This window comes from Bos grunniens, chromosome X (assembly GCF_055505025.1).
Source record: "Bos grunniens cultivar Pamir isolate PY7600 chromosome X, Bosgru_T2T1.0, whole genome shotgun sequence".
NCBI lineage: Eukaryota > Metazoa > Chordata > Mammalia > Artiodactyla > Bovidae > Bos > Bos grunniens.
Window position 1 is genome coordinate 55,482,288 of NC_141194.1, and position 25,080 is coordinate 55,507,367.

General features: G+C 50.6%; 2 protein-coding genes across 24 annotated transcripts; both read right to left on the bottom strand.

Annotated features, from left to right (window-relative positions):
• Positions 1–76: 76 nt before the first annotated feature.
• Positions 77–5,021, bottom strand: ERAS (ES cell expressed Ras). Of its 4 annotated transcripts, XM_086389033.1 has the most exons (3): positions 3,386–3,490; positions 3,219–3,251; positions 77–1,058 (listed from the first exon to the last, which is right to left on the bottom strand). In XM_086389033.1, the coding sequence occupies exon 3, from the start codon at positions 1,012–1,014 to the stop codon at positions 310–312; it is 705 nt and encodes a 234-aa protein (XP_086245159.1). In that variant the 5' UTR covers positions 1,015–1,058; positions 3,219–3,251; positions 3,386–3,490; the 3' UTR covers positions 77–309. The 4 variants fall into 4 exon arrangements, with proteins under 4 accessions (XP_086245159.1, XP_086245160.1, XP_086245162.1 ...); XM_086389034.1 differs by lacking the exons at positions 3,219–3,251; positions 3,386–3,490 and adding an exon at positions 4,883–5,021; XM_086389036.1 differs by lacking the exon at positions 3,219–3,251 and having other exon boundaries at positions 3,386–3,606.
• Positions 4,669–24,571, bottom strand: HDAC6 (histone deacetylase 6). Of its 20 annotated transcripts, none has more exons than XM_086389008.1 (29): positions 23,590–24,571; positions 22,303–22,425; positions 22,092–22,220; positions 21,888–21,976; positions 19,374–19,458; positions 19,227–19,267; positions 18,450–18,546; positions 18,198–18,295; positions 16,885–16,989; positions 16,690–16,758; positions 13,111–13,237; positions 12,948–13,013; positions 12,796–12,855; positions 12,626–12,715; positions 12,208–12,314; positions 12,054–12,121; positions 11,625–11,796; positions 11,407–11,535; positions 11,080–11,248; positions 10,609–10,742; positions 10,020–10,088; positions 9,713–9,905; positions 8,109–8,258; positions 6,494–6,668; positions 5,959–6,383; positions 5,771–5,875; positions 5,492–5,638; positions 5,268–5,396; positions 4,669–5,055 (listed from the first exon to the last, which is right to left on the bottom strand). In XM_086389008.1, exons 1-29 carry the CDS (start codon positions 23,737–23,739, stop codon positions 4,987–4,989), a joined length of 3,570 nt encoding a protein of 1,189 aa, XP_086245134.1. In that variant the 5' UTR covers positions 23,740–24,571; the 3' UTR covers positions 4,669–4,986. The 20 variants fall into 20 exon arrangements, with proteins under 20 accessions (XP_086245134.1, XP_086245133.1, XP_086245142.1 ...); XM_086389007.1 differs by having other exon boundaries at positions 23,528–24,571; XM_086389016.1 differs by having other exon boundaries at positions 23,496–23,622.
• Positions 24,572–25,080: the final 509 nt, after the last annotated feature.

A 25,080-nucleotide genomic window follows, 5' to 3' on the forward strand; every position in this document is an offset into this window, starting at 1 on the left:
AAGAATTCTCACAACTCAGTAACATTCTCCCCACCCAGTCTCATTCCCACCCACATAACACTTGGCATGGAGGCAGTTTTAAAACCTAAGAACACAATTTATTTAATTTTGCACAGAATCTCTCAACTTGACATAACACAACCAACACTATGTCCCACACTGCCAAAAAGCCCATCACCAAAAGAAAACCTCCCCAGGAGAGAGACACCAACAGTGTTCCACACAGCTACTTGCTGGTAGGCGGGGGCTCATGTGAAGGAACCATCACCCTGGTCTGGGGGAGGGTCCACTTTTCTAGACTTAAGACCTTCAGGCCACAGAGCAGCCACAGTGGCACATGGCTTTCTGGTGCCGGCCTTTATCCCCACCTGGCCCTGTCGTGGCCTCCTTTGCCATGGCTTCCCGGACCCTTTGGATCTCCTGGATGAGTAGGGAAAAGGCCTCTACCACACCCTGGCGTGTCTTGGCTGAGGTCTCTACGAAAGGGGCCCCCCAGCTTTTTGCGAGGGCTGCAGCAGCGGCACGAGCATCTCCAGTAGTGGTCACAAGGTCACATTTGTTGCCCACAAGGACAAGGGGCTGGGTGTGGTGTGGGCCCCAGGTGGCCCGCATCTGCTGCAGCTGGGCTAGAGATGAGGGGTCATCGAGGGCGAAGACACCCAGCACACCATCGCCAATCGCCACACACTGGTCACGCAGGGCCTGATGAGTGGCCTGTCCCGCTGTGTCCAGCACGTTCAGAATGCAGCCTCCGTGGTCTAGGGCCATCTCCTTCCAGTAGGAATCCTGGATGGTGGGGTCGTGGTCTTCCACAAAGCACTGGTTGTTCAGCTGGATGGTCAGTGCACTCTTTCCCACACCACTTGCGCCCACCACCACTGCCTTGTACTCAGGCAGCTTCTTGCCTACACCCTTGGAGGGTGACCCCCAAGCCCTGTGGCTCTGCTCCCGGGATCTAGGGCTCCAGGTGCCCAGGCCCAAATCAAACATGTCAGGCTTTGTTGGCTGTGCCATGGCTCCAAGCGGGCAGCTCAGGGAAGAGATGTGGACAGCAGGCCCTGCAGATGGGAAGAGAAGAAAGACAATAGGGGGGTAGGGGGTTCGGGGATTAGGTGAGACCATTTAGGGACAGGGGGACAGCCAGGTGTCATTGAATCAACATTTATTAAGTGCCTAGTGTGTACCAATCACCTAATATAGTATATACATTATTCATGTTGTCTATTCTCTCTTATTCCCCTTTACAACATAAACTCTGTGAAGGCAGGGTTTTTTAAAACACCTTGATTAACTTATATACCGTAAAGTTAACCTAAAGTGTATAATTGTTTTTTAAATTCATTCACGGAGTTGTGTGACCATCACCGTAATCTAATTTTAGAACATTTCCAGTCACCTGGAAAAGATAGCCCCTGCCCAGTAGCAGTTCCTCTCCATTCTGGAGGGACGGCAGGAATTTCATCAGTTTCGATTTCAGATCATGTCCCTGTTAGACCCCAGCCCAGCACACTGCCAGACACAGTTTGTGGTGAGCAACATTCCTGCCCCCAGGAGTTTATGTTCTAAAAGAAGGAAACACCAAGAGGGAGGGAATATATGAATACCTATGGCTCATCCATGTTGATGTATTGAAGAAACCAACACAATATAGTAATTATCCTCCAATTAAAAATAAATTTTAAAAAGATGATAACAATAAACCAAAGAATTAAGCTAATTATGAAGTCTGTTAATTATAATCATTGGAATTTAGTCTTTATTACTTATTCAACATATAGCTATTGAGAACCTACTGTGTGGCAAGGACAAAGAGGTGGGGGAAAAAAGAGATTAATAAACCCTGGCCCTCCTGAATGTGACTTTCTAGTCAGGAAAACAGACAACAAAGATAAATCAGTAAGAATGCTTCAATAATAGGTGATAAGCAGGGAGAAGGTGCTTAGTTAATGTTAGGCATTTCTATTATAATTTAATTTTCATTCACTAATTCGGGGACCTTCCTGCATGCCAGGCATTGTGATGGGTGTGGAGATGGGAGGTAGGGTTGGGGGCAGGAGGTGTGGGGGTGGTGAAGTGGCTGAGAACAAAATAAAGTCCCAGCCCTTGGGAGGATTCTGGAAGTGAAAAAGAGACAATAAACAAGATAAGCAAGTAAATTACCATGCAGTTAGAAGACACAGCAGGTGCTCAATTAGCGTCCACTATTAATAGAATGTCACCATTAACCCTTTCAATACACATCCCCGATCATGGTTTGGTGTGTGGCCTCAGGATATGCATCATAATGGTTGAGGCCCCAAGTCTCCCCAGAAGCCCCAGGGCAGTGGCAGCTAGGCGGGATGGAGGAATTCTGTGGCATTTGGGATCCCTGCGTCAGAGTTGGGGTAGGGGGGAAGGTCCCAGGAGGAGATCCAGCTGTGGGGCCTCAGCCCTGAGAGGATCCCTGAAAAGAGCTGTGGAATGTGCTCTCCCACCAGGAAGGGGGACCTGATAGAAGACGGAGCTCTGGTGGTCCCCCCACCCCGATTGGGGGCAGAAACAGAGAGATCAGATCATGAGGATGGGCTGAGGAGAGGGGGCCAGCCAGGAGCCAGGGCAGCAATGCAGGCCGTAGGGGACCTGTATGAGAGCAGAGCGGGATTTGGGATGTTCCGAAGGCCTGCCTGACAGGGTTTTTGCTGAGGGTTTGGAGGCAGGGGACGGGGTGCAGGCGGCCGGAGAGGTGGCCGCTGTCACCTGAGACAGGGCCGGGTGCGAGGGGCCTTCGCTCTGGGCGGGGGTCACCGGGGCTGAGGCTGCCATGCAATGAGGAACTGGAACAGCGAGGCTTGGGAGTGAGTGGCGATGACTGACCCGAGGTCACACAGACCATTGCAGGGTGGCGGGGGAATGGGGAAGCAACGGTGCCAACTGCCAGTGTAAGGTGGTCGGGGACCCCTCCCCCAGGCATGAACCGCTGTCGTCTCCCTGACCCAAGGAGGGAGGGGCATGTCCACCCAACGACAGTCCCCTCCATCTCCTTCCAAGGTGGCCTAGGCTCCGCACCACCTGTCAGGCATCCCCTGACTAAAGCCCAGGAGGCTGGCCCGGTGTGGGGCTGGGAGGGGGGGCACACCCGGTTTCACCCCAAAGCCGCGCTCGGCCTGCACCTTCCCGCCCAACTCCCGACTCCCCGCTCCCCGCTTGGGGCCTACGCCCTCACCCAAGTCCATACTCACGGCCTCACAAAGGCGGCTGCAGGTTGCTGGTCTCTGAGGAGAGGAGGCAAACAGGGGAAACTGCCCTCACACCTGACCTCGGCCACACCCCCACAGCCTTAAGTAGAAGGACCGCCCAGATCGGTGTGGGGGCGGGGCGCAGGGGGAGGCCTGGCGCCCCAGCTCACCTCAGTTCCAGGAAGGCCGGTGGCGACCCCAACCGCCGCTCTGACAGAGGAGACGCTCCCTCAGGTCCCAGTGACGGGATGGGGAAGGGGAAGATGGGAGTGCACATGCGCATCAGGCTGCCCTCAGGCCCCTCTGCTGGCGCACCCCTGTCAGCGCTCCTAGGTGAGTGCGCCCTGAGGTATTCTTGAGGTGTGCTGTAAGCGCTGACTACCCTGTGTACCGCTGACTACCCTGTGTACCTCGTGCATCCTGCTGTACCTCTTTACCTTGCCCCCACCTGGGACGTGATTTTGTGTGTTTAGTGTATGGGGCGGTTGTCACATTTTTGACCTGAGTGTCCCGTCTTTGCGAAATGTTTTGTGAGGGCCTCTCTGAGGCCTGGGAGCTTGCGCTGCCTCAAGCAGGCGTTTTGGTAGCATGGGAGAGAGTTGCATCCGGTCCTGAAGGGAGGAGAAAGTTGCAAAGCAGGTGTTATTCTGTAAAGGTCTAAAGAACCTGATTTGAGATAGATATGTGCCAAGCTACATTTCCCAGACTCCCTTGCAGCTATGGCTGTCATGTGACACAATTCTGACCAATGAAGTGTAAGCAAGAGTTGTGGAGGTGGGGCAACCAGAATGCTCCTTTAAAGGGGATGACTGAGCTGACCAGCAGCCCCTTTCCCTATTATCTTTTCTTGATTGGGTGAGGCTCTGATACTCATTCTGGGAGCACGAGGGTGGCCATGAAAACAAGTCCAGGAAACATCAGCCTGGACTCCTTTGAGTAGCCAAAGCAATTCTCATTATGTAGGGGAAATAACCCCCCCGCCCCCAATTATCCTCCAATTCCCCACCCTTGGTCAGTAGTAGATACTCCTTCCCCCAAGAAAGCTACCCATGACCACCACATCTAAGCATGGTAAACCTGGACATTGTTCCCCTCTCCCCACCCCCACAACCAAGACAAAAAGACATATGGGAAGGCTGAGGCCTAATGAGGACACTTTATGATCATTTTTCTCACCTTCCCAGCCCAGGGTGTAGCTGGGACTGGCTGTGAGCCTTCTATTTCTAAGGCAGGTGCTCCTTGTCTCACAGAGTTCACCATTTAATCTCTTATGGAGCCAGTTAAGCTGCTTGCTCTATTGTCAGTTAATTTTGGGGGGGGCACTGGTTGAACAGGGGGTTGACCTGATAGAGACCCATAAAGACCCACACCTTCACTCCTTCATCACTCATCAGTTCTGTTGGCCAGAAGGGTGGGCTTCTTTACCCACTCAAGGTTAAAAGCTTTCTCCAGGTGGTGGTAACAGTTTGTACTTTATTGCATATGCAACCCTGCCATACTTCAGTTGATTCTTCTGCCCTCCAAAGTAGGTTTATATCAGGCCCCTTTGGGGTCACTGAGATGTGCTCCCCTTTCCTTTTGGGGCAGAGTAGATAGAGTCCCTTGAGCAGGCAGTGGGCAGGGAGAGATATACAATCGATGACCACAGTCTTCATATAAGTACGTACACTTAAATCAGCACCCTGTGGGAGTTGGAAAGGGTCTTCAGGATGGGATGAACTAAAGCTGGTCTATCTTGGGACTCTGAAGGTAAAGGAGCACATCCTGGGATTTAGTCTGAATGGGGTATGTCTTCCCCAAACTTGTTCTGGTGGGCGATGTTCTTCACTGCTAGGAGATCCTGAGGAGGAGGCAAGAGAGGGGAGGTAAAGTGAGCACCCCTCTACCTCAGCTAGGAGGCTGCCCCAACTCCAGCCCTCAACCACACTGTCTCTTGGCCTATCACACATGCAGAAGGGTTTCCATTTGTCCCTTACCCAATCACAAAAGGTGTGTGTGTAGGGGAGGGAGTGAGTGAGTATGCACACATTAGAGGGTCTGCCCAGGGCCCACCTTGTGGTGGACATAGGCCTGACAGTGGTAACACCAGGCAGACAGGTCGGCATAGCTGAGTACTAGTGGGTGTCCTGAACCTTCATGGTGCTGGAGCATATGAGCGTTGATGTAACGACCGCAGTAGACCTGAGGTTGGGGAACGAGTGTTGGGTGGAGATTAGACCCATATAGGGTTTGCTCCTGGGTCAACCTCCACCCCACACTCTTCTTCAGCAGCATACCTGATAGCAAGACAGACACACCCAGTTCTCCTGGAGTGTTCCACAGTCCTGACAAGGTTGGGTCACATTCAGCCCTGTCTCAGGTATGGGGCATATTGCCGCCAAATGAGGACACCAAAGCAGTGGTCTCACGGCATAAAACATGACCTGGGGTGGGTAAAACTGAGTAAGCTAGGGACTCTATCTCCCCATTATATGTTCTTATAGCACATACTCCTCGGTTGAGGCACAAATGGGTGTGAGAAGGAAGCCACCGTTCTAGCCTCTCCCTGAGCTCACCTCGTCAGTGTCAGCATGATCTCCAAAGACCTGCACTGGCACTGACTCATTTGTGTCCTGACCTCCAGCTGCCTCTCCTAGTAGTCCTTCCTCTTCTGAGGGCTCCTGTACACATGGAGAGGAAAGATTTATCTAGGAGGCCTGATCCTCATCCCCTTTTCCCCTTACCTGGGTGTGGTGGGCCTTACCTGAGTCGTGCTATCTAGGTCCAGTATTCTGAGGTTTGCCATCAGCTTACTAGGGGATGTCTGGGCTGTGGCTCCTTGCACGGGTAAGGCAGGAGGAATCCTGTTGTTGATGCATGAGGCTGGAGGGTTTTGGATCAGTTCAGCTCCCCCTGTGGCCCCCTCTGAGATGGTCTGGTCCAGTGCAGCTCCTTGTGTGGCTGTGTCTGAGGACTGGCCCTGAGTAAGTTCTACTGGAGCTGTCGCTGACTCAGTCTGATCTGGAGTGGACTCTTTCACAGATGCTTCTGAGGCGGCCTGTCCCATGCCTGCCTCCAGGATGTTCCCTTCCACTGTGGTCGTCACATTGGCTAACCCAGGACTGGCTGGTTGGGATGGCTTCTTGGTGATCAACTTAGAACTGGAGAGTTCCTCTTTGTTTTTGCGCTCTGGAACCATGGGAGGGAGATCCTTGAATGTGGGTGCTATCCTTTCTCTCGCCTCTGATCCCTGCCCTCCCCTGAGCCCCCATTGCCCCCAGTGCCCTGTGCCCACTCACTCATGACCCGCAAACTGCGCCAGTATCTTCGATGGACTTGGATGGTTTTAGTGATAGAAGCCTGGGCTCCAGATAGTGGGGGCCGCAGCCGGGTGAGCAGGGGCAGTGGATCCCCAAGAAGGGAGCGAGTGCAGGCAGCCATGGACTCTGAGATGGACGTCAGGTTATAACCACCCTTTGTTAAGGAAAAGAGGAGGGAAAGGTATGATGGGGTAGTCCTCAGGGAATTCAGGAGACACAATGTCTTGCCTCCCAATCTCCCCTTGGGGCCCTGAAAGTCTGGAGGGTGGGTACTGGGAACAAGTAAGTAGGACCCACATGTGTCAGATGAGCAGTACCTACTGTGTGAGACAGTTGTGAGGGTGATAAACTTGTGATGTAATGTGCAAGATAATATTAACCACAACAACAACAGCACTGATGGCAACAATAGTAAGAACTAATGTTCATCAAGTGCTTGCTATGTGCTAGACCCTACGTTTTTTTGGCCAAGCCTTGCAGCATGTGGGATCTTAGTTCCCTAACCAGGGATTGAACCCCTTCCCTGCAGTGGAAGCACAGAGTCTTAACCGCTGGACCACCAGGGAAGTCCTAGACCCTATTCTAAGCACTGAATCCTCACAGCCACATAGACCGAACTGGTACAGGAACCTGCCTCCACAGTAATGGGAACCCCTGGCCCCACCCACCCAGAAGCCCCTGCCCTGCCCTGGTATAGGAACAACTGATCTTTCTCTCTACATGAACCTCTGTCCTGATCTGGTAAGGGATACCCTGTTTCTCACACTCTATAGGAACCCCAGTCTCTGCTCTTTTTCCAGATAAAGAAACTTTGGCTCCGAGTGATTAGATGACTTGTCTGAGATCCTAACAGATGGTAAGAAGTAGCATTGAGGTTGAAACCCGGGCTACCTGAGGAAAGAGTCCACCACTCTGCCCTGCCACAAGCAGGCCTGGGCACATGGTGGGACATCTTGCTAGTCAATTAATCTTTCTGTGACTTTTTGTCCTCATCTGTAAAGGAGCAATAATAACAGCACAGAAGGTTGCTGAGAGGGTAAAACTAACATATGAACAATGCATAACAATAAGCTACAGCTCTTGTACAAGGCTTATGATGTTCCAGGCACCCCTCCATGATTAGCCAGCCACACCTTACAGACGAGGATACTGAGGTACAAGGGGCAGGGGCACTGAGTAATTTACAAAAGGTCAGTGAACTTCCTTTGTCCTGGGATTTTGTTGGATGCAGCTCAAGCAGAGGTAAAAAGCACCAGGCTTTGGTGCCAGGCTGCTTGGGTCCAAGCCTGGCTCTGCCATTATTAAATGTGTGATCTCTGGCTAGTCACTACAGCTCTCTGTGTTTCGGCTTCCCTGATCTTGAGAGAGGAAAATGATAAGGTCAGCAGACCTTACCTCACAAGACTGCTTTAAGTAAACACATTAGTTACGCATGTTAAGTGCTGAGAGAAGTGTCCTGCACATAGTGAGTACTCAATTAAAGCTGCTCATGCTGGTGTTATTAATGCCCAGTGTATGCTCACAACCCCAGGTGGGGACACCCAAGTCTTCCCGACCATCCTCCGACCATGGGAAGAGGGACTGAGAGAGTTACCTCTAGGATTAGGATGATATGGCCATTGGCCAAGCCCATCAGCTGGTGGGTGAGGTGGGCATAGCCCTCAGGCGACACCTGGCAGCCGCCCAGAGGATCCCCCCGAGCAGCGTCGAAGCCAGCTGAGACCAGCACGAGTTCTGGGTTAAACTGAGGCAGAGAGAGAAGAAACACACTGAGCGTGAAGGAGGGGGCATGGGGACTTAGTAGCTCAGGGAGACCCAGAGACATGGAGACAAGGACAAATGAAAACAGGGTGATGCAAGTCAGAGGGATGGAGACATGGGACCCGGAGCCCAGGAGACACAAGCCCAGAGCCCTGAAAATAGGGAGGGCAGGACATGGAGACATAAGAGAGACTTGGAGACATGGATACATCAGACACAGATTTTGAGACACAAGATACAGAGAGATGCAGATGTGAGAAATGGATGGATGGGAACATGAAGCAGAATTGTAAGCTGTGGAGACTCATGTCAAGAGACAGTGACATGAAACAGAGAGATTATGTTCTCACATACACCCCCAAGGCTGAGACCAAGAGGCAAACGCTCCCCTCCCTGGATCAAACATGGGACACATGTGCACAACACAGGGTTTATACACAGTGCTAAAAAGAGGTACACACATGCTTCCATCATAGAAGATGACAACAAAAGTACCACACACAGAAGATGGTCACATACAGCCACACACAATCAAACAGTCTCATACAGACTGGACTATTCATGGTATTAGTCACACATACACACACATACATAATTTCTCAGAGGGAACAGTAATCCTCAGCTACTCCTGCACCAACACAATTATACACGTCACCACCAAAGGCAAAATAGTCATACATGCTGTTGCACCCACAGGAGATGGACACTTGCACACAGTCACACACATACTATTTCAGAGTTACACAAACATAGATGGTAGTCACAGCCACTGTGCACAGACATACATACACATCTGAACATGCATGTCTGCACAGAGGTCACAAAAATGGCACTCACATTCATCAACCCTCAGAGTAAGTCATGCATACATGATTTGCCACAGACATTCATGGTTTACACATGGAGAAGAGAGTTACCTACAGCCACTCAGTGTCAGGCAAATATATATTAATATATAGACCATAGCAGACACTTGGAGAGATGACTGTCAGAGAGAGAGCAATGTGCAGTGATGCACAATATCATAGCCATCACACAGAGCAATGGTAGTGACAAATAGCTACCCGTAGAGTCTCACACATACTCAAACCCCTCAACACCATGCAGTTCCATAGAGATGGCAGTCACATGGGGCCACCATCACACACAGACCAGCACTAGTGATGGTGTACACATGGGACATGTTCACAACCAGGCACACTTCCAGGCAAGATTACTCTCACACACCCAGAAGTCCTCACAGTTACACACAGAGGGCAGTCACAGACAGATACTGCACAGACATACCCAAAAGCCATCACACAGTCACATCCCTTCACCCAAAGCCATCACTACTGTCACCCACAGGCCCTCTCACAGGATCAGTCACCTGTAAGTTGGACACACGCACACTCACTACCACATACAGAGTCTCATCACGTGCACCCCGAATCATACCTCGTAAGCAACAGGAAGCACCAGACGGTGCCAGGCAGCCAGGTAGTCAGCATCACCCATGCGGGGTCCATTCCAGGCCACATTGACAGTGAATCCTGTGCCTGTAGCTTTACCTATCCGGGTACAGGCACCCTCGTTCCCCATGGGAAAGAAGGTACCATGATCATAGCGGTGCAGGGAAATGTACAGCACACTGTGGGGACAGGGTAGGAAGGGGCGGGGGGACACAGCTGGTTAGCAAGGTGCCCCTGAGGCATGGCCTGCCCATCTCCCTGACCACACTCCAGCCCCTGCCCCAGCCCCTCACCTGGGGTCCTCCTCAAATATGTGCTGAGTTCCATTACCATGATGGATGTCCCAGTCCACGATCAGGATCCTGAGGAGGGGACAGCACCTTAGTTACCTGGCAACACTGGTTCCCTGGGGGAGGGCAGGGGCTATACCCCTGGAGTCTGTGTGCCGGGACATTTACTGCGGGTGGCAGGACCCTGAGTCCCTGGGGAAAGCACTGGCTGGCAGGCTGGTGGGTCCTATCAGAGTCCTAAGGGCTTCACTGTGGGCCAGAGCAAGTGCTCAGGGCCAGATCCTGGGCCCCATGTGGATAAGTGCCATGGGCCTTTTGAAGTAAGCACCAGAGACTGGCCTCTTGGGTTCTGTTAGGATAGTCATCAAGGGCCAGAAATTCTGGGGCAGGGGACCCTGGATTCTGTTTGATAAGCACCTGCATGCCACAATCTGGGGATCCCATTTGGGTCAGGCCCCAAAAGCTAAATCCTCCTTGGTCCTTTTCTCGAAGTGCTGGGCAACTGGACCCTGGAGTGGTTCTGGGTAACTTTGGGGGCTGCATTACAGGGCCTGCTGAGTAAGCACTGGGCAATGGGGGCAGGGAGACTTACCGCAGAGCATGCCCACTGATGGCCTGGGCATGGCGAGCAGCCACAGCCACAGAATTAAAAAAACAGAAACCACAAGCTGCATCCGGCTCTGCATGGTGGCCAGGAGGTCGCACTACAGCAACACCATTTAAAACCTGGGGGAGGGGCAGGAAGCAAAGATTAGACCACCCACCCTCACTGCTTTCCCTCCCCTTTTCTCTCTTCTTCCCTGTCTCTAGTCCCCCTACTACTCCACCAGCTGCTAAGGCCTCCTCCCCACCGCCCTGTAGGCCCCATCCCCCTGGGTGCACTTCCCTGTGAGTAAGGCCTCTGGCAAGCTGGGGCTGTAGTCCCCTTCCACTGCGGACTGCTCCCCAAGTCCCCTTTCCTCAGGCCTGGCCCAACTCTCAGAGCCGCCTCTTTCCTGCCCCCCCCTTGCCCCCAGGACTTCCTTGCCAAGAGCCCAAGGTCCCCTCCCCAAAGCGCAGGCACCTCTCCTGCCAGTACTGCCTCCACCAGGCGACAGGCGGCGCCTGCAGCCAGCTGTGCGCAGGCAAAAGTGCTGGAGCAGATGTAGATGGAGTCATAGTTGGCACCCTCGCGGCGCAGCTCCCGGGTCTTCATCTTCTCCGTGGCCCGTAGACGTTCCAAGTGCTCAGCACTGGAGGTACAGAGGGGGCACTTGAGAAGACAGCCAGGTACTTCTGTTCCCTCCACATCCCTCCCCACCCCGTGTCTTGTAACAGCTCCATGTATCAGAGAGGCAAGCCCAGGCTCCACCCTCTGAGGCCCATCCTACCCTGGCCATGTGGGTCTGACCTGTGGCAGGTGAGCAGCTCAGCATCTGTAGCGGGCCTTGCGGGTAGGGAGTGGCAGCGCTTGGCAAGGCCCAGTTCATCCAGGTGATGCATGATAAAGTGGATCCGCTGGGGCATCTCAGGGTGGTAGCTAGGAGTGGGGCAACAGAGGCAGGGCTTACTACTGAAAGTGGGGGTCCTTCCCCACCTCCCACTTAGCCTGGCTCTCTGACTGCTTACTTATCCCACAAGTTGTGATGGTCCATCATCTGCTGGTCATAGACCAACCCCGTGCGAGCCTGCAGCACTGGCCATATCGGAACGGAGAGCTCAGGGGACTGTGGCAGTCTCTCTTCCTCCTTCTCTTCCACATCATCCTTCTCCACAGTGTCCTTTTCTTCCAGGCTCTCAACTGTAAGGGGAGGCCACATTCACCCTACTCCCTTACGCCACCCCCAACCTAGATCCCTGTAATACTCTGGAACGAGGTTTACCCAAACCTAAAAAGGGGTGGGAGGCCTGAAATCAGGGCCCAGTGAGAGAGGGCCTGACTCCCCCCTCCCCCCAGCAAGGTGGCTTCCGGAAGGTCAGAGTGTGGTCTGAAGAGAAACTTCTCCCACAGCTCATTCCTTACCCAACCCCTGACCCAACACACTCCCTGCCACCTACCTGATCTCACAAGGCTCTCCCAGAAGGGTTCCAGGGCTTCCAGAGTACAGGAGAGTGATGCCTGGGCACTGGTCAAGTGAGGGTGAAATGTGACCAGCAGGCTCCTGAAAGAGCAGTGAGGGGCCTGCTTCTCCCCTCTTCCACCTGGGCTTACCTTGGGCAGGGGGCACCAGGAGACTCTAACACAGGACAAGGGTCACCCAGAAGGGTGTGGAGGGTGGCGCTGACACCTTCAGCCAGAGAGTGGAGATTATAGCCACCCTGGGAGAGGGAGAGCAGGAAAGAGCCAGATTTTTACCAGAGAAGAGTATGAATGACACTGGGGTGGTACTGGCTGCATGTCAAGGCATTTGAAGGGTGATTTCATTTGCTGAGCAAATAGTCTGAGGTGGTTACCACTATTATGATGCACCTCTGACATAAGGGAAGCAGAGGCATAGGGAGGTTGAGGGACTTAGGTGAGGTTGTCCAGCTAGTAAGTGGAAATGCTGGGACAGGAACTTCTGCCAGATTTTAATGTTGTTCTTCTGTCTTCCAGGATCCATGGGCTGAAGTGGAAGTGAGGTACTCACCTCCAGTGAGAGGATCAGCTTGCCTTCTGCCAGACCCATGAGCAGATGGGTGAGCTGGGCGAACCCTGCTGGAGTGGCGGCCATCTCACCCTGGGTGAGGACACGGAGGGTCAGCCTGGCTCCACAGGGCCTCCTTCTGCCCTCCCGCCATCCCTGAGTACCTGCCTTACCTTGGGGTCCCCTTGGAGGGCATCAAATCCAGCAGCTACCAGGACCAGCTGGGGCTGGAACTGAAGGAGGGAGGAATCACATGAGGCCACCTGCTATCATGGTCCATCCCTCAACATCACCTCTGCCCCAGCACACCCCAGAGCCCCAGGACCTCAAATGCGACTGGCAGGAGGACGTGAAGGAAAGCGGCGATGTAGTCAGCATCTTGCATCCCCACCTGCAGACAGGGAGGTATGATGGGGACATGCTGCCATCTGCTCTGAAGGGCAGGAGTGGGTCTCACTTTGGGGGGTGAAGGGTGGGCAGACACTGACCTGGTTCCAAGGCACATTGATGGTGTATCCCTGGCCTTGGCCTAAACCTGTGGTGGACCAATTAGAGGCCTTAAGATGGGGCCAGAACCGACCCTGCTCATAGCGGTGGATGGAGAAATAGAGGACACTGGAGGCAGAGAAAAAAAAAGAGGTGGGGGGTTCAGTCAGTATTCCCCAGAAACCTCCAACCCACAGCTACCACAGTTGACTTAACCACTCATTCATTCTCTCATTAATTTCCCCATGAATTTTTAAATTCATATATTCATTCTTCCATTCAGTTGCCAAATTATTCATCCTCCCATCCATTAATTCTTCCATTTATTTACCCATTACCTCACTCACTCATTCATTTGGTCTCTTACTGTAATTCCTCCCACAGCAAACACTGCTGCCCCTTTCAGTGCCCATACAGTTCTACCTCTGAGACCCCAAGAGCTATTAGGTCTATTCCACCCCCAAGGGCTCCTGACCCCATGGGGGATTCCAGATCATGCCTGCTTACCCACCTGCCTCTGTTACCATGGTAGTGACCACAGAACACTGTGACAATGGAGGCCCATAGGGGCATGTGGCTCTTAGTTAGTGGGCACCAGGTAAGGCTGAAAAGAATGCCAGGCAAGGCTAGGGAGCTTAGTATTTTCACTGAAGGAAGTGGGGAGACTCAGGAGCTATGTGGGGCTGTAGTGGGGCTGGCTGGGGTTCCATGAGGCCAGTGAGGGGGCAATTCCTTCTCTCCAATACCTTACAGGCCACATCTATCACTTCTGTTTTCTAGAGAAACTGAGCACTCAGAGCAGTGAGGAAGACTGACACAGAACAGATACTGAAGTCACAATGGTATATGTTCTGATAGTAAGCCCAGTAGGAGGGCTTGATTCTGACTGAGGCGATCAAAATGAATATCTCTCATCCATCCTTCTATCCATTTGTTCATTCACTTCCTGCCTTGTTCCAAAAATGATTTAAGGCAGCATTTTTTTTTTCTATTTTAGGAAAAGGCAAGAAATAGTGGTAAGCAATGAATCTAGGCAAACTTAACAGTCACATTTTAATAAATGTTGATATTGTAGTTGTGAAATTAAATGCAAACTGGTATAAAAGAATTTCTGAAATCTAAGAAAACTATCTTGGAATTGGGGGATGAAGTCCATGTGAAAACTCTGGTCTTGAGCAGATGAGGGGGTGATTGTTTCACTTTTGACTCTGATAGATAAATATATAGTAGAACATAAAGATTATGATCAGGGAAAGAAAGGAATAAAGAAAAGATATAAAGAAAGTCCAAGTTTATAAAACAAACAGAAGGAGATAAAATAAGTTCAGCTGGGAATTCCCTAATGGTCCAGTGGTTAGGACTCTGTGCTTTCATTGCCAAGGGTCTGGGTTCCATCCCTGGTCAGGGAACTAAGATCCCACAAGCTGATGCATGGCTAAAAATAAGTAAATAAATAAGTTCAATCAACTTCCAGTAAAAGAATGGTAGATTAATAGCACAAGTTTACCTCCTCACTCCCCTACAATCCTTTCAAAAGATAGTAAAGATATTTTAAACAAGAATCAACGCAAGAAAACAGTGGGAGAAAGGATGTCAGACAATTAGAGACTTCAACAAATCCCTGGAAAGTTGTCTGAGGGTCCAGGGCCCCAGTGAGCCCTCTCTCATACTGAACATGTTGGGAGGATACCCAAGACAGTTTGAAGTTTCCCTTCTGGAGAAGTCAAGCACAGATGTAGGTCAATGCACTCAAAATCATTTCTGTCACTGAATGACAAACTCACTAAATTTATTTTTTCCTTTTAACTACTAAGTTTTAGTTTATTAAAGGAATTCTTGTTAATTTTCTCAGGCATTATAATAAGATTTCCTTAATATGATTCGTCATTCTCTGTAATAAATGCCTTGGAGGCAACAGCTGTATTCTTCTGTGGATATATGACTGACTATATGTATAGGTATGAAGAACTATGAATATATTCAGTACATTCTTCCTTATGAATAAGAATGTATAAGCGAAAAATAAATCTATCCGTGACCTTCAATCATCCAGCTTCCTTATCTCTCAACTCCATCAGGAGGATAGTTCTTAAAACATTTTTATGAAGACAAAGAAAATAAGTAAACTAAAGCTTAGTAGAGCATAGACACAGAGAGCAAGAAAGTGTCCTTGGAGATTAAAAGAATTCATAAACACAATTCAACAGAAGGACTGTTGAATTAGAAAGTAAAGTTGAGTAAATCTCCCAGGACACAGAGCAAAAGGAAAAAGAGACAGAAGATATGAGATAAAAAATAAGAGATACAGAGGATCAACCCAGGAAGTCTAACATCTGACTAACAAGAGAGACCAGAGAGGACACAGTAGAAGAAATCATCAACAATCTAACAGAAAACTTCTGAGGATTTAAGAAAGGTGTGAATATTCTGATGTAAAATGTCTACCACTGGTAAGTAGAATCACTGGCGAAGTGAAAATTTAGGGCACCAGGAAGAACCTAAAACCATCCAGAAAGGAAAATATATTGGAAAGGAATGAAATCAGACTGATATCTGAACATGTGCCAGCAGCACTGAATGGTGGAAAATAAACAAAGCAATGTCTGGAGAACCACCACTAGATTAGATAAAGTGCTCCAGGAGCGTAAGAGCCCTTTTACAAGGGAGAAAGTACAATTTATGCAGTCAATTCAATAAAAGCCCAGATAAAACATCCTACAGATATGCTCAGAGAAGTATAAAATTATTTACCAGACTTCACTGTAGAATTGTTCGTAATAGCAAAGACTGGGAAACATTATAAATGTCCTAAGATTAAATGACCAAAGTTACAGCCATACCATGGAACATGGTAGAGCCTTACAAAGAATTGAGATGCTTTTCAGAGGTTCTAACGGAAAGGTGCCCACACCATACTGTTAAAAGCAAGTTGCTGAAGAAAATGTAGTAGTTAGTGGTAGTATGTTAATAATAGTAGTGATAATGATGAATATTTGTACATCTACAGGAAAGATTCAGTTACTTTTGAGGTGATGGGAATTATAGTAGAGTCACTGCTTTAGACATTTTGATATTATTTACTTTCTTTTTGGCTGTGCCATACAGCTTATGGGATCTCAGTTCCCTGACCAGGGACTGAACCCCAGCTGTGGCAGTGAAAGCCCAGAATCCTAACCACTAGGTGACCAGGGAACTAACTCCCTTCAATTTTTTAACAAATAACTGGAAAATAAAGTAATATTTTGAGGTTCACTTCAGCTCCTGGGTAACTTGGTGAATGAGCTCTCCGAGATTTGTGGGCTCAAATCTTGTCTCTTCAACTTCTCTGTATGACCTCTTAACCTGTAAGCCTCAGTTCCCTGATCTGTAAAATGGGGACCCCAATAGCCCCTGCCTCAGAGTGAAATTCTGAGAGAGACAGCAGACACGCGGAGGGCAGCACTGAGCCTGTTCCCAGGACAGGTCCAACCAACAAATATGAATGCCTTCCCTTCCCTCTGGGGCCCCTTCTGGCTGCCTGTAAAGGTAGGGGGTGTTTGGGAGTCTAGCATTTGGGGTAGTACACTAGTATCGCGGCATACCTAGGATCTTGGTCAAAGGCGAACTGTATTCCCTGACCATGGTGCACATCCCAATCCACAATAAGGACCCTGTGAGTGGGAGAGAAGGGGGGCCACTATGTAAGAAGATCAAGGAACACTGGGAAGAAGTGCCCAGACCAGGACACCCCACCTCATATCACCCTCATTACACCCGCCCTGCTGCTTGCTGCTGACCTCTGAATATCATGCTTCTGTTGAGCGTAACGGGCAGCCACGGCCACGTGGTTGAACATGCAATATCCATCCATGAGACTGTGCTGGGCGTGGTGTCCAGGAGGCCTGGGCAGGGCAGGGAAGGCCACAAATTGCTGGTGGTGGGGTTCTCCTCGGCAGAGATGGACTCTTCCTGCTCTCTACTCCTGGACCACCAACTCCCTCAGTGCTGATGCCTGCACAGCTGCCAGGAACTGAGTACTTGGAGCCCTCAGACCCTCACCCCTAGTCTACTCTTCTCTCTTTGAAGGAAATTTGAAAATGCTTATTAAAATGATCAATGCATACACCCTCATACCCAGTCCTGTTCCTGGGGACTTAGTCCACAACCTATATAACAAAAAGGGTGAAATAACATGTTTATAATTGGATGATATTTGCTGCAGCATTTTTTGGAAATAGCAATTGATTGGAGAGAACTAAAACGCCCAGTGGTAGGGGCTGGTTAACTTACTGCATGTTTGTATAATGGTGTTCTACATAGGTCTAGCCTATACACCGTTAAAGAGAAAAGCTTTCCAAGATATAAAAGTGAAAAACGCATGGTACAGGGAATGTGTTGAATGCTACCATAATTTGTGGCTAATAAAGGGGAGGGGGGCTTCCCTCGTAGCTCAGTAGGTAAAGAATCCGCCTGCAATGCAGGAGACTGGGTTTAATTCCTGGATCGGGAAGATCCCCTGGAGAAGGGAATGGCAACCCACTCTAGTATTCTTGCCTAGAGAATCCCATGGACAGAGGAGTCTGGCGGGCTACAGGGCATGGGGTCGTAAGAGTTGGGCACAACCGAGCAACTAAAACCAAAGGGGAGGGAGGAAAAAAGCTACATCTTCTGCATTTCATCACTTCTGGGGTGCCAAGGATGATAAGATGGACTGTCATTTTTTTCACATGCCAACAACAAAGCAGGAAATGATGCCAAAGGAATTCTGAGGCATTACCGTTTCTAAGATGCATCTGAATTTCAAGATGTTACAAATATGAAATAATATACATCTTAGAATCAACAAAATATGGCATTTATCCCACAAATAGGCACAGACTGTTTCCAGGAGGACACATGAGTCATTGGTTACAGTGATTACCTCCAGGAGAGGAAGCAGGGGTCTAGAGATGGGGTGAGGGGTAGGGAGGACTTTCACTTGTACCTGACTGCCAACTTTTTTAACATTTGATTTTGAACCATGTAAATATACTATCCATATCACTACCTTTCACATTTGAGAAAGGAATTTTTTTTAAAATGTAAAAAGCCAAATGCCAGTGGACCCTACCTGATGATGGCCATGCCATTCCGGATCTCAGCCTCCAGGACTGCATCTACCAGCCTGAGGACAGAGCCTGAGGCCAGGCAGGCACAGGTGTATGAGTTCTGGAGAAGACAGTGGGGAGTCAGAGAGGGGAATGAGGGAGAGAGGGATGAGAGTGGCCATGTCCACTCAGCTACTCCCTCCAGAGTGGTATGGATGTGGGAATGGGGAATCCCAGGATGGCCACCACCCTCTGCCCACAGTTCCCATCCATACCGGATGCAGATAAACTGAGTCATAGGTATCTGCTAGGACGTGGAGCTCCTCCTCGTTCATGTACTGGGTCGTTTCCATCAGATCAATATATTCTAGGCTGGGTACGTAGATGGAGGATGGGATGCAGGGGTCCGCCTCCCTCCCTGGCCCTGAACCGGGGCCCCATACCCTCCCCAACTGAGTCCTCCATGCATCAAACCCCTGGACAAATCAGGCCTCCTCACCTGTCAACGTGGGGGATAGCTGGGGTAGAGGACACCTTCCGTGCTCCTTCCCCAGTCTGCCTCATTTCTAGTAATATCCTTTGTCTTCTGCTCTGGCCATAGCAGATCCTACCTCCAGGTCTTTGGCCAGACTGTCCCAGCTGTCTGGACCTTCCTCTCCTCAGCCTTCTTCATTGGACTCATTCTTTTTCTCTTTTCAGCTCTGATACTCCCTCTGACAAGCTAACTTTCCTTGAGACATACCACAACAGGCCTCTTATTCTGGGTTCCTTCAGCCCCGCTGGGGGAACCCTCTGATCATTCCATCCATATATCCATTGTCTGTTTATACATCAGATTATAGTAAGAAAAAGAGCTCACCAGGGACTGATGATATGCCAGGCACCATTCTAAGTACATATCACATCCTCCTTATGTTTACTAGCTCTCAGGTTACAGGCATGACACTGAGATTCAGAGAGGCTCAGTGACTTGCCCAAGTGACATTCCTTCTCAAAGCATTGGCCCAGGGGCAGCCTCCTCCCCATCCCCTACAAGGCTCCTAAACCTTCACCTGTGAACCAACATCAGCTCCTCCTTTTCAGCGAATCGGGCCTGGTGAGACAAGAGAGAGACAAAGGGCTAAGGCTCTGCTCTGGCTGTGCCTGGGTCTCTCCCTCAGCCACTGCCTTCTGCTCAGGATGTTGGCTGGGGGACTCACCTGAAAGGATACGCAGCGGTCCAGGAGGCCCTCCTGGATCAGTTGTTCCTTGATGGCATGGAGCCGCTCTGGGCGTTCCGGGAAGCTGGGTTAACAGAGATACAGACATATGACACTGGTGAGCACCACATCTGCCCCATCTGCCCTTCCATGGCTGCTGATGCGTGAAACTTGGGAGTCACCTCCGGCACCTGGTGGCTCTGTTCTCACAACATATTCAGAGCCTGACCCTCTCCTATCACCTCCACTGCTGCTACCACAACCTCTGGCCTGGGTTATTGAACTCAGCTGGCCTCCTGGCTTCTGCCTTTGCTCCCCCAGCAGTCCTTTCTCTGCACAGCAGCCTGCTGCTGCTAAGTCACTTCAGTCATGTCCGACTCTGTGCGACCCCATAGACGGCAGCCCACCAGGCTCTTCCATCCCTGGGATTCTCCAGGCAAGAACACTGGAGTGGGTTGCCATTTCCTTCTTCAATGCATGAAAGTGAAAACTGAAAGTGAAGTCGCTCAGTCGTATCCGACTCCCAGCGACCCCGTGGACTGCAGCCTACCAGGCTCCCCCGTTCATAGGATTTTCCAGGTGAGAGTACTGGAGTGGGGTGCCATTGCCTTCTCTGGCACAGCAGCCTAGACATTGGTTAAAACTCAAATCAGGTCACGTCCTTCCTCTACTCAAAACCTTCTCCTGGCTCCCATTTCATTCAGGGTAAAAGCCAAAGTCCTCCCCACGCCCCAGAAGTCCTGTGACCACCTGCTTCCATCACCTCTCTGACCCCCATCTCCTACTGCTTGCTTCTACACTGGGCTCCTCCCTATTCCTTAATCAAACCAAGTACGTTTCCACTTGCTTTCCTTCCTGCCCAGGACAACCTTCTCCCAGATGTCTTTCTAGTTCACTCCCTGACCTCCTTCAGATCTCCGCTCAGATAGTGAGGCCTTACCTGATCATCATATTTAAAACTGAAGAGTCCCCGCCACTGCACTTTCTGCTACTCTTCCTCCTGCTTTAGCATTTCTCCATAGCACTTCTCCTTCTAACACACTTTATCCCTTGTTTTTTGTTTGTTTACTGTTTCTCCCTCCCTGGTGGCTCAGACGGTAAAGCATCTGCCTACAATGCGAGAGACCCGAGTTCAATCCCTGGGTCGGGAAGATCTCCTGGAGAAGGAAATGGCAACCCACTCCAGTATTCTTGCCTGGAAAATCCCATGAACAGAGAAGCCTGGTAGGCTACAGTCCATGGGGTCGCAAAGAGTCGGTCACGACTGAGCGACTTCACTTTCTCCTCTACAATGTAATCTCCACAAAGGCAGGAGTTTTGTTTGTTTTGTCTACTGCCTGTCCCTAGTGCCTCAGGAGATAGATATGTATTCCGTAATGAAGCCTTTTGCCATCTTTGTCTTCCACTGGAAGAGGGGCAATAGAAATTAAACTGGTAAACACTTAAGCGTGTTGTTTTTAGTCGCTAAGTCATGTCCGACTCTGCGACTCCATAGACTGTAGCCCACCAGGCTCCTCTGTCCATGGGATTTCCCAGGCAAGAATACTGGAGTGGGTTGCCATTTCATTCTCCACATAAGAATAATAATGGACAAAACAATGACATATCTCAGGTGTGGGGAAAGGGGAGTGGCCAGGCCAGACCTCTCCAAGGGTTTCCTTGAGATCTGAATGTTAACTGGGAGAGGAGGCTGAGATGAGAGAATGCCAGGCATGTTGGAAGAACAGCAAGGGGATCAGTGTGCATGAAGTGAAGCGAAGCAAATGAGGGGTAGGACTGGCTGACGAGGTCATGGAGGCGATATGGAACCAGGTCACATGGAACGCTGAAGGCCAGGATGAAGAATTTAAACTTTACCTTCAGGGAAACAGTCTGTCCTTGAAGGACTTTAAGAGAGAGAACATCATTGTATGTATTCTTTTAGGCTGTTGTATGGAGAACAGGCAGTAGGAGTAAGGGTGGAAGCAAGGAGGCCTCTGCAAGTCTAGGTGAGTCATAATGGTGGTGGCAGTGGAGGCAGCAAGGAGAGGTCAGATTCTGAATACATTTCAAACAGAGCCAGAAGAATTTGCTGATGGATTGCAACATGTGACTGAATGGGAAGTGTTATTCTTCCATTTCAGCACAAAGGTCCCTTCTTCAAGGAAGCCTCCTGAGAACCCTGGTTACTAGTCTAAGATCCTCTAGTAAACACTATTGAAAGCCCTGGTCTTAGGTCCTCCTTCATTAAACACCTCACGTTGCTGATGGCTATTTAGCGACCTGTTCTTCTACTTACCTGTCAGCTCCCTGTCTGTCTTGTCTGACTCATTTGTATCATTTCTGGCACACAGTAGGCACTCAATAAATGTTCGTTGGCTAAATGAAAAGAATCCATTCGAGCCTGATCCCCATCTCCCTAAATCATTTGCTTCCAGTCTCTAGTCTAGAGTAAGAAAGGGTTCATTCTTGCTAATGGGCTCTAAGTGCATATATTTGTATGGTTTGGGTATGGCCTGGAGAAGCCAGCCTCACCTGTCATCCCAGAGGCAGTGGAATTCATTTAGCTGTTCATCGAACACCAAGCCAGTGCCAGACAGTGTCCTGGACTCCAGGTTCAGATTCTGCGAGGAAAAAAATGGGAGACACTAATGGATTGAGGGCCTGAATCAGAAGGAACATTCCACACTGTCCAGGATGGAGAACCTTAGGGTTTTGATTGTCCCAGGAGCCTCTCACCAGCCCTTGTAGCCCCATGATTAGGTCTTGCTCGGCTGTTTGGCTAAGCTTCTTCATTCTGCCTTTCTTCTTTACCTCCGCTAGACTGGGGCTGGAGCGGAGTATGGCACTCTTTTTAACACCTCGCTTCTGCCAAACAGAGAGAAGGGTCAGAGTCCAATGCACAGCCCGCTGCTCCCCCTCCCCCTCATCGCCGGTTGGGGGGCCTCACCGAGGTGATGCTGGAGTCGTGGGTGGGAGAGTGGGGATTGTGCCTACTCCTTCGCTCCTTGGGTGTGGTGGAATCCTGACCGGTGGAGGTCATGGCTGGGGAGACTTCACCCCTGACGCGGTCCTGGGGGGTGGGGTGGAGGTGACGGTGAAGGGGCCCGAACGCCCTGAAGACCCCACATACCAGCCCCTTCCAGACCCCGCCCCCTAGGGTAGTCTCCTTCCCTTATGCTGGCTCTTGCCCACCGCCTTTTAAACTCCGCCTCTCAAGGCGCTCTCCCTCCAACCGGGTGTCCATCCTACCTGGTCCCGCCCATTCCACTAGGCTCCATCCCTTTAATACTATTATTTCTCCTTTCAAAGTCTTGCCCTTTAACAGAGCAGTTAACCCCCAAGCTCAATCCGTTCTCACCGCCCCTTCCGCTCTATCAACCCTTTCATTCCTCAAAGCCTCGCGCAGACCCCACCCCTTCGCAAACCTGCCCCTTCCAGCCAATCTCCCAAGATAATCAGCCACCCTTTCACTCAGCCAGACCCAGCCCCGGCCCCGGCCCCGACTCCACCCTTAACGATCCACTTAACTCCACCCCTTATCGGGCCAGCCCAGCACCTTCCACTTGGCTAGATCCTGACCCTAACGTTTCGACAAGCCCGGCTCCTCAGGGGACTGCCTCTTTCCCTCCAACAGGCCCCACCCCCTACCCAAGTCCAACCCCTAGCGCTTCACCAAGCCCCTTCAGCCAGTTCGAGCCGCCTTCGGCTGGCCCCTCCTCCTTCTCACCCCGCCATTGGCACGGACCAATCCCTTCCGCGCCACTCACCGGGTGCAGCCCCTTTCTCAAACTCCGCCCTTGTCTGGAGCCTCCAAATTCCTGACGACCGCAGGTGCGTGATCCCCCCTTTTACATTGGGCCGAGTCTCTCTATAGACCGCCCCGATTCCGCCCACACAGGGGACCGTGCCGCGCCGCCGCGCCCGTAGTGCGGGCCACACCCGTAGTGCGGGCCACACCTCCCGTGGATTCTCTAACGGCTACTCCTCTTCTCTGCGCGCGACGCTGGCCGTACTGCGCCTGCGTGAGGCGCGTGCCGGAGGCGCGACCAAGCGCCCGGGCTCAAGCCCGACCCTCTCCCAACCACCACAGCTGTCGTCCTATCGGCCATGGCCGCCGTCCCTTATTCCCTGTCCATTTACCTTAGGGCCCCTCCAGACCCGCGCCACCTTACCGTGCGATGACTCAAGAGTGGAAGCAAGCAAACAAGGGCGTTAGGAAGGGGCCCTTTCTCACCTCCCCGTGGCTTCCCGCGCGACGCGCCGTAATGACGTAGCCCAGGCGGGCTGGTGGTTGTGCCTGGAGAGCGTTGGAACCTGGACAAGGCTGGTGGCGGCCAAAATGGGAGTGGTGATGATGATAAATGTGGGGATTTTCTGAGTTCATGTTCACTAAGGTAGTACACAAGAAACATTCACCAAATGTTAGATATTAATATTCTGCCACGAAAATGGTGGAGCGGAATGAGTCTTGGTAGGGGCAAATAATGGTGATAATAGCAAGTATTGTGTGACAGGCATTGTCGTAAGACAAAATACTATGAGGTAGTTCCTTGAGGCTGCTTTGCAGATGAGGAAACTAAGGTTACGTGACTTAAGCATGTGACCTTGGGCAAGTTCCTGAACATCTCTGTGCTTCAGTTTCCTCATCTGGAAAATTGTGATAACGATAATGCCCAGAGACAGAATGGACCTCAGGAGGGGAGTTTTTATTTGGGCGGTGGCCCTCCACAGGGTCACTTCTGCTCCCATGCTGTAATACAAAGTGTGTGCCTAGCAGGTAGGGGAAGTTGCCCCTGTGCACCCCATCCCCAGCTACCTCACATCACGTGTCTAAATGTCAGCCCCACAGTAAGCCGGTTTGTCCTAATCTCCCTGTCTCATTCTTCACCATTTCCTACTGGGCTGTAGGCTGGGGTGGGAGAGATAAGCGGTCTGGGGTTCAACATCACTTACTAACAAACAGATTGACAGCCCCATTGCCCAGTAGCTGGGTCCTCTGACCTTGCAAACCCCGGTTCAAGCCTTCTTGTCCCTTACAGTCTTTTCCTACCTGACCATGTCTTTTGTCCCAGTGGAAGAGGGTTACAGCTTTAAGACCTTTAAACCTCTGCATAGACCAAAGAAAGCATGAAGACAGTGATACACCCTGAGGAACATTTTGAGACTGTTATGCAGGGTAAAAGAGTAGGGAGTCTTGTAAAGGCCAAGGCCCATATTTTTCTGAATAGTAAAAAGAGAGATTTCTCTAGAGCTGACGTTGGCAAACTTTCTCTATAAAGGGCCTGATAACAAATATTTTAGGCTTTGCAGGTCACATATGGCCACTGTGGCATTGTCTTCCTTCCTGTTCTCCTTCCCTCTCTTCCTTCCTTTTCCTTTCTTTTGGTTCCCTTTCTTTCTTTTCCTTCTTCTCTTCGTCCCTTCCCCTCCTTTTCTCTCCTTTATGTTCTTTTTGTCTCTTTAAAAGTGTAAAAACAGGTTGCAGTCTGGCTTTGGCCTGACGGTCACGGTTTGTGGATCCCTGCTGTACAGTGTCAGTCTTCGGTTTCCTTTATCTGGCTGGGATTCTTTTACAGGATGAGTTCCATGTTTACAGGAGGTTCCATGTTTCCTGAAGAGTGGTATTCCTTTTGTGTGAGGTGTGAGGATAGGGATTCATAGAAAAGGTCAGGTTATTTCTGGTGTTCTTGTATTGGGTCAAGCAAATGTTCCTGGACAGAATGGG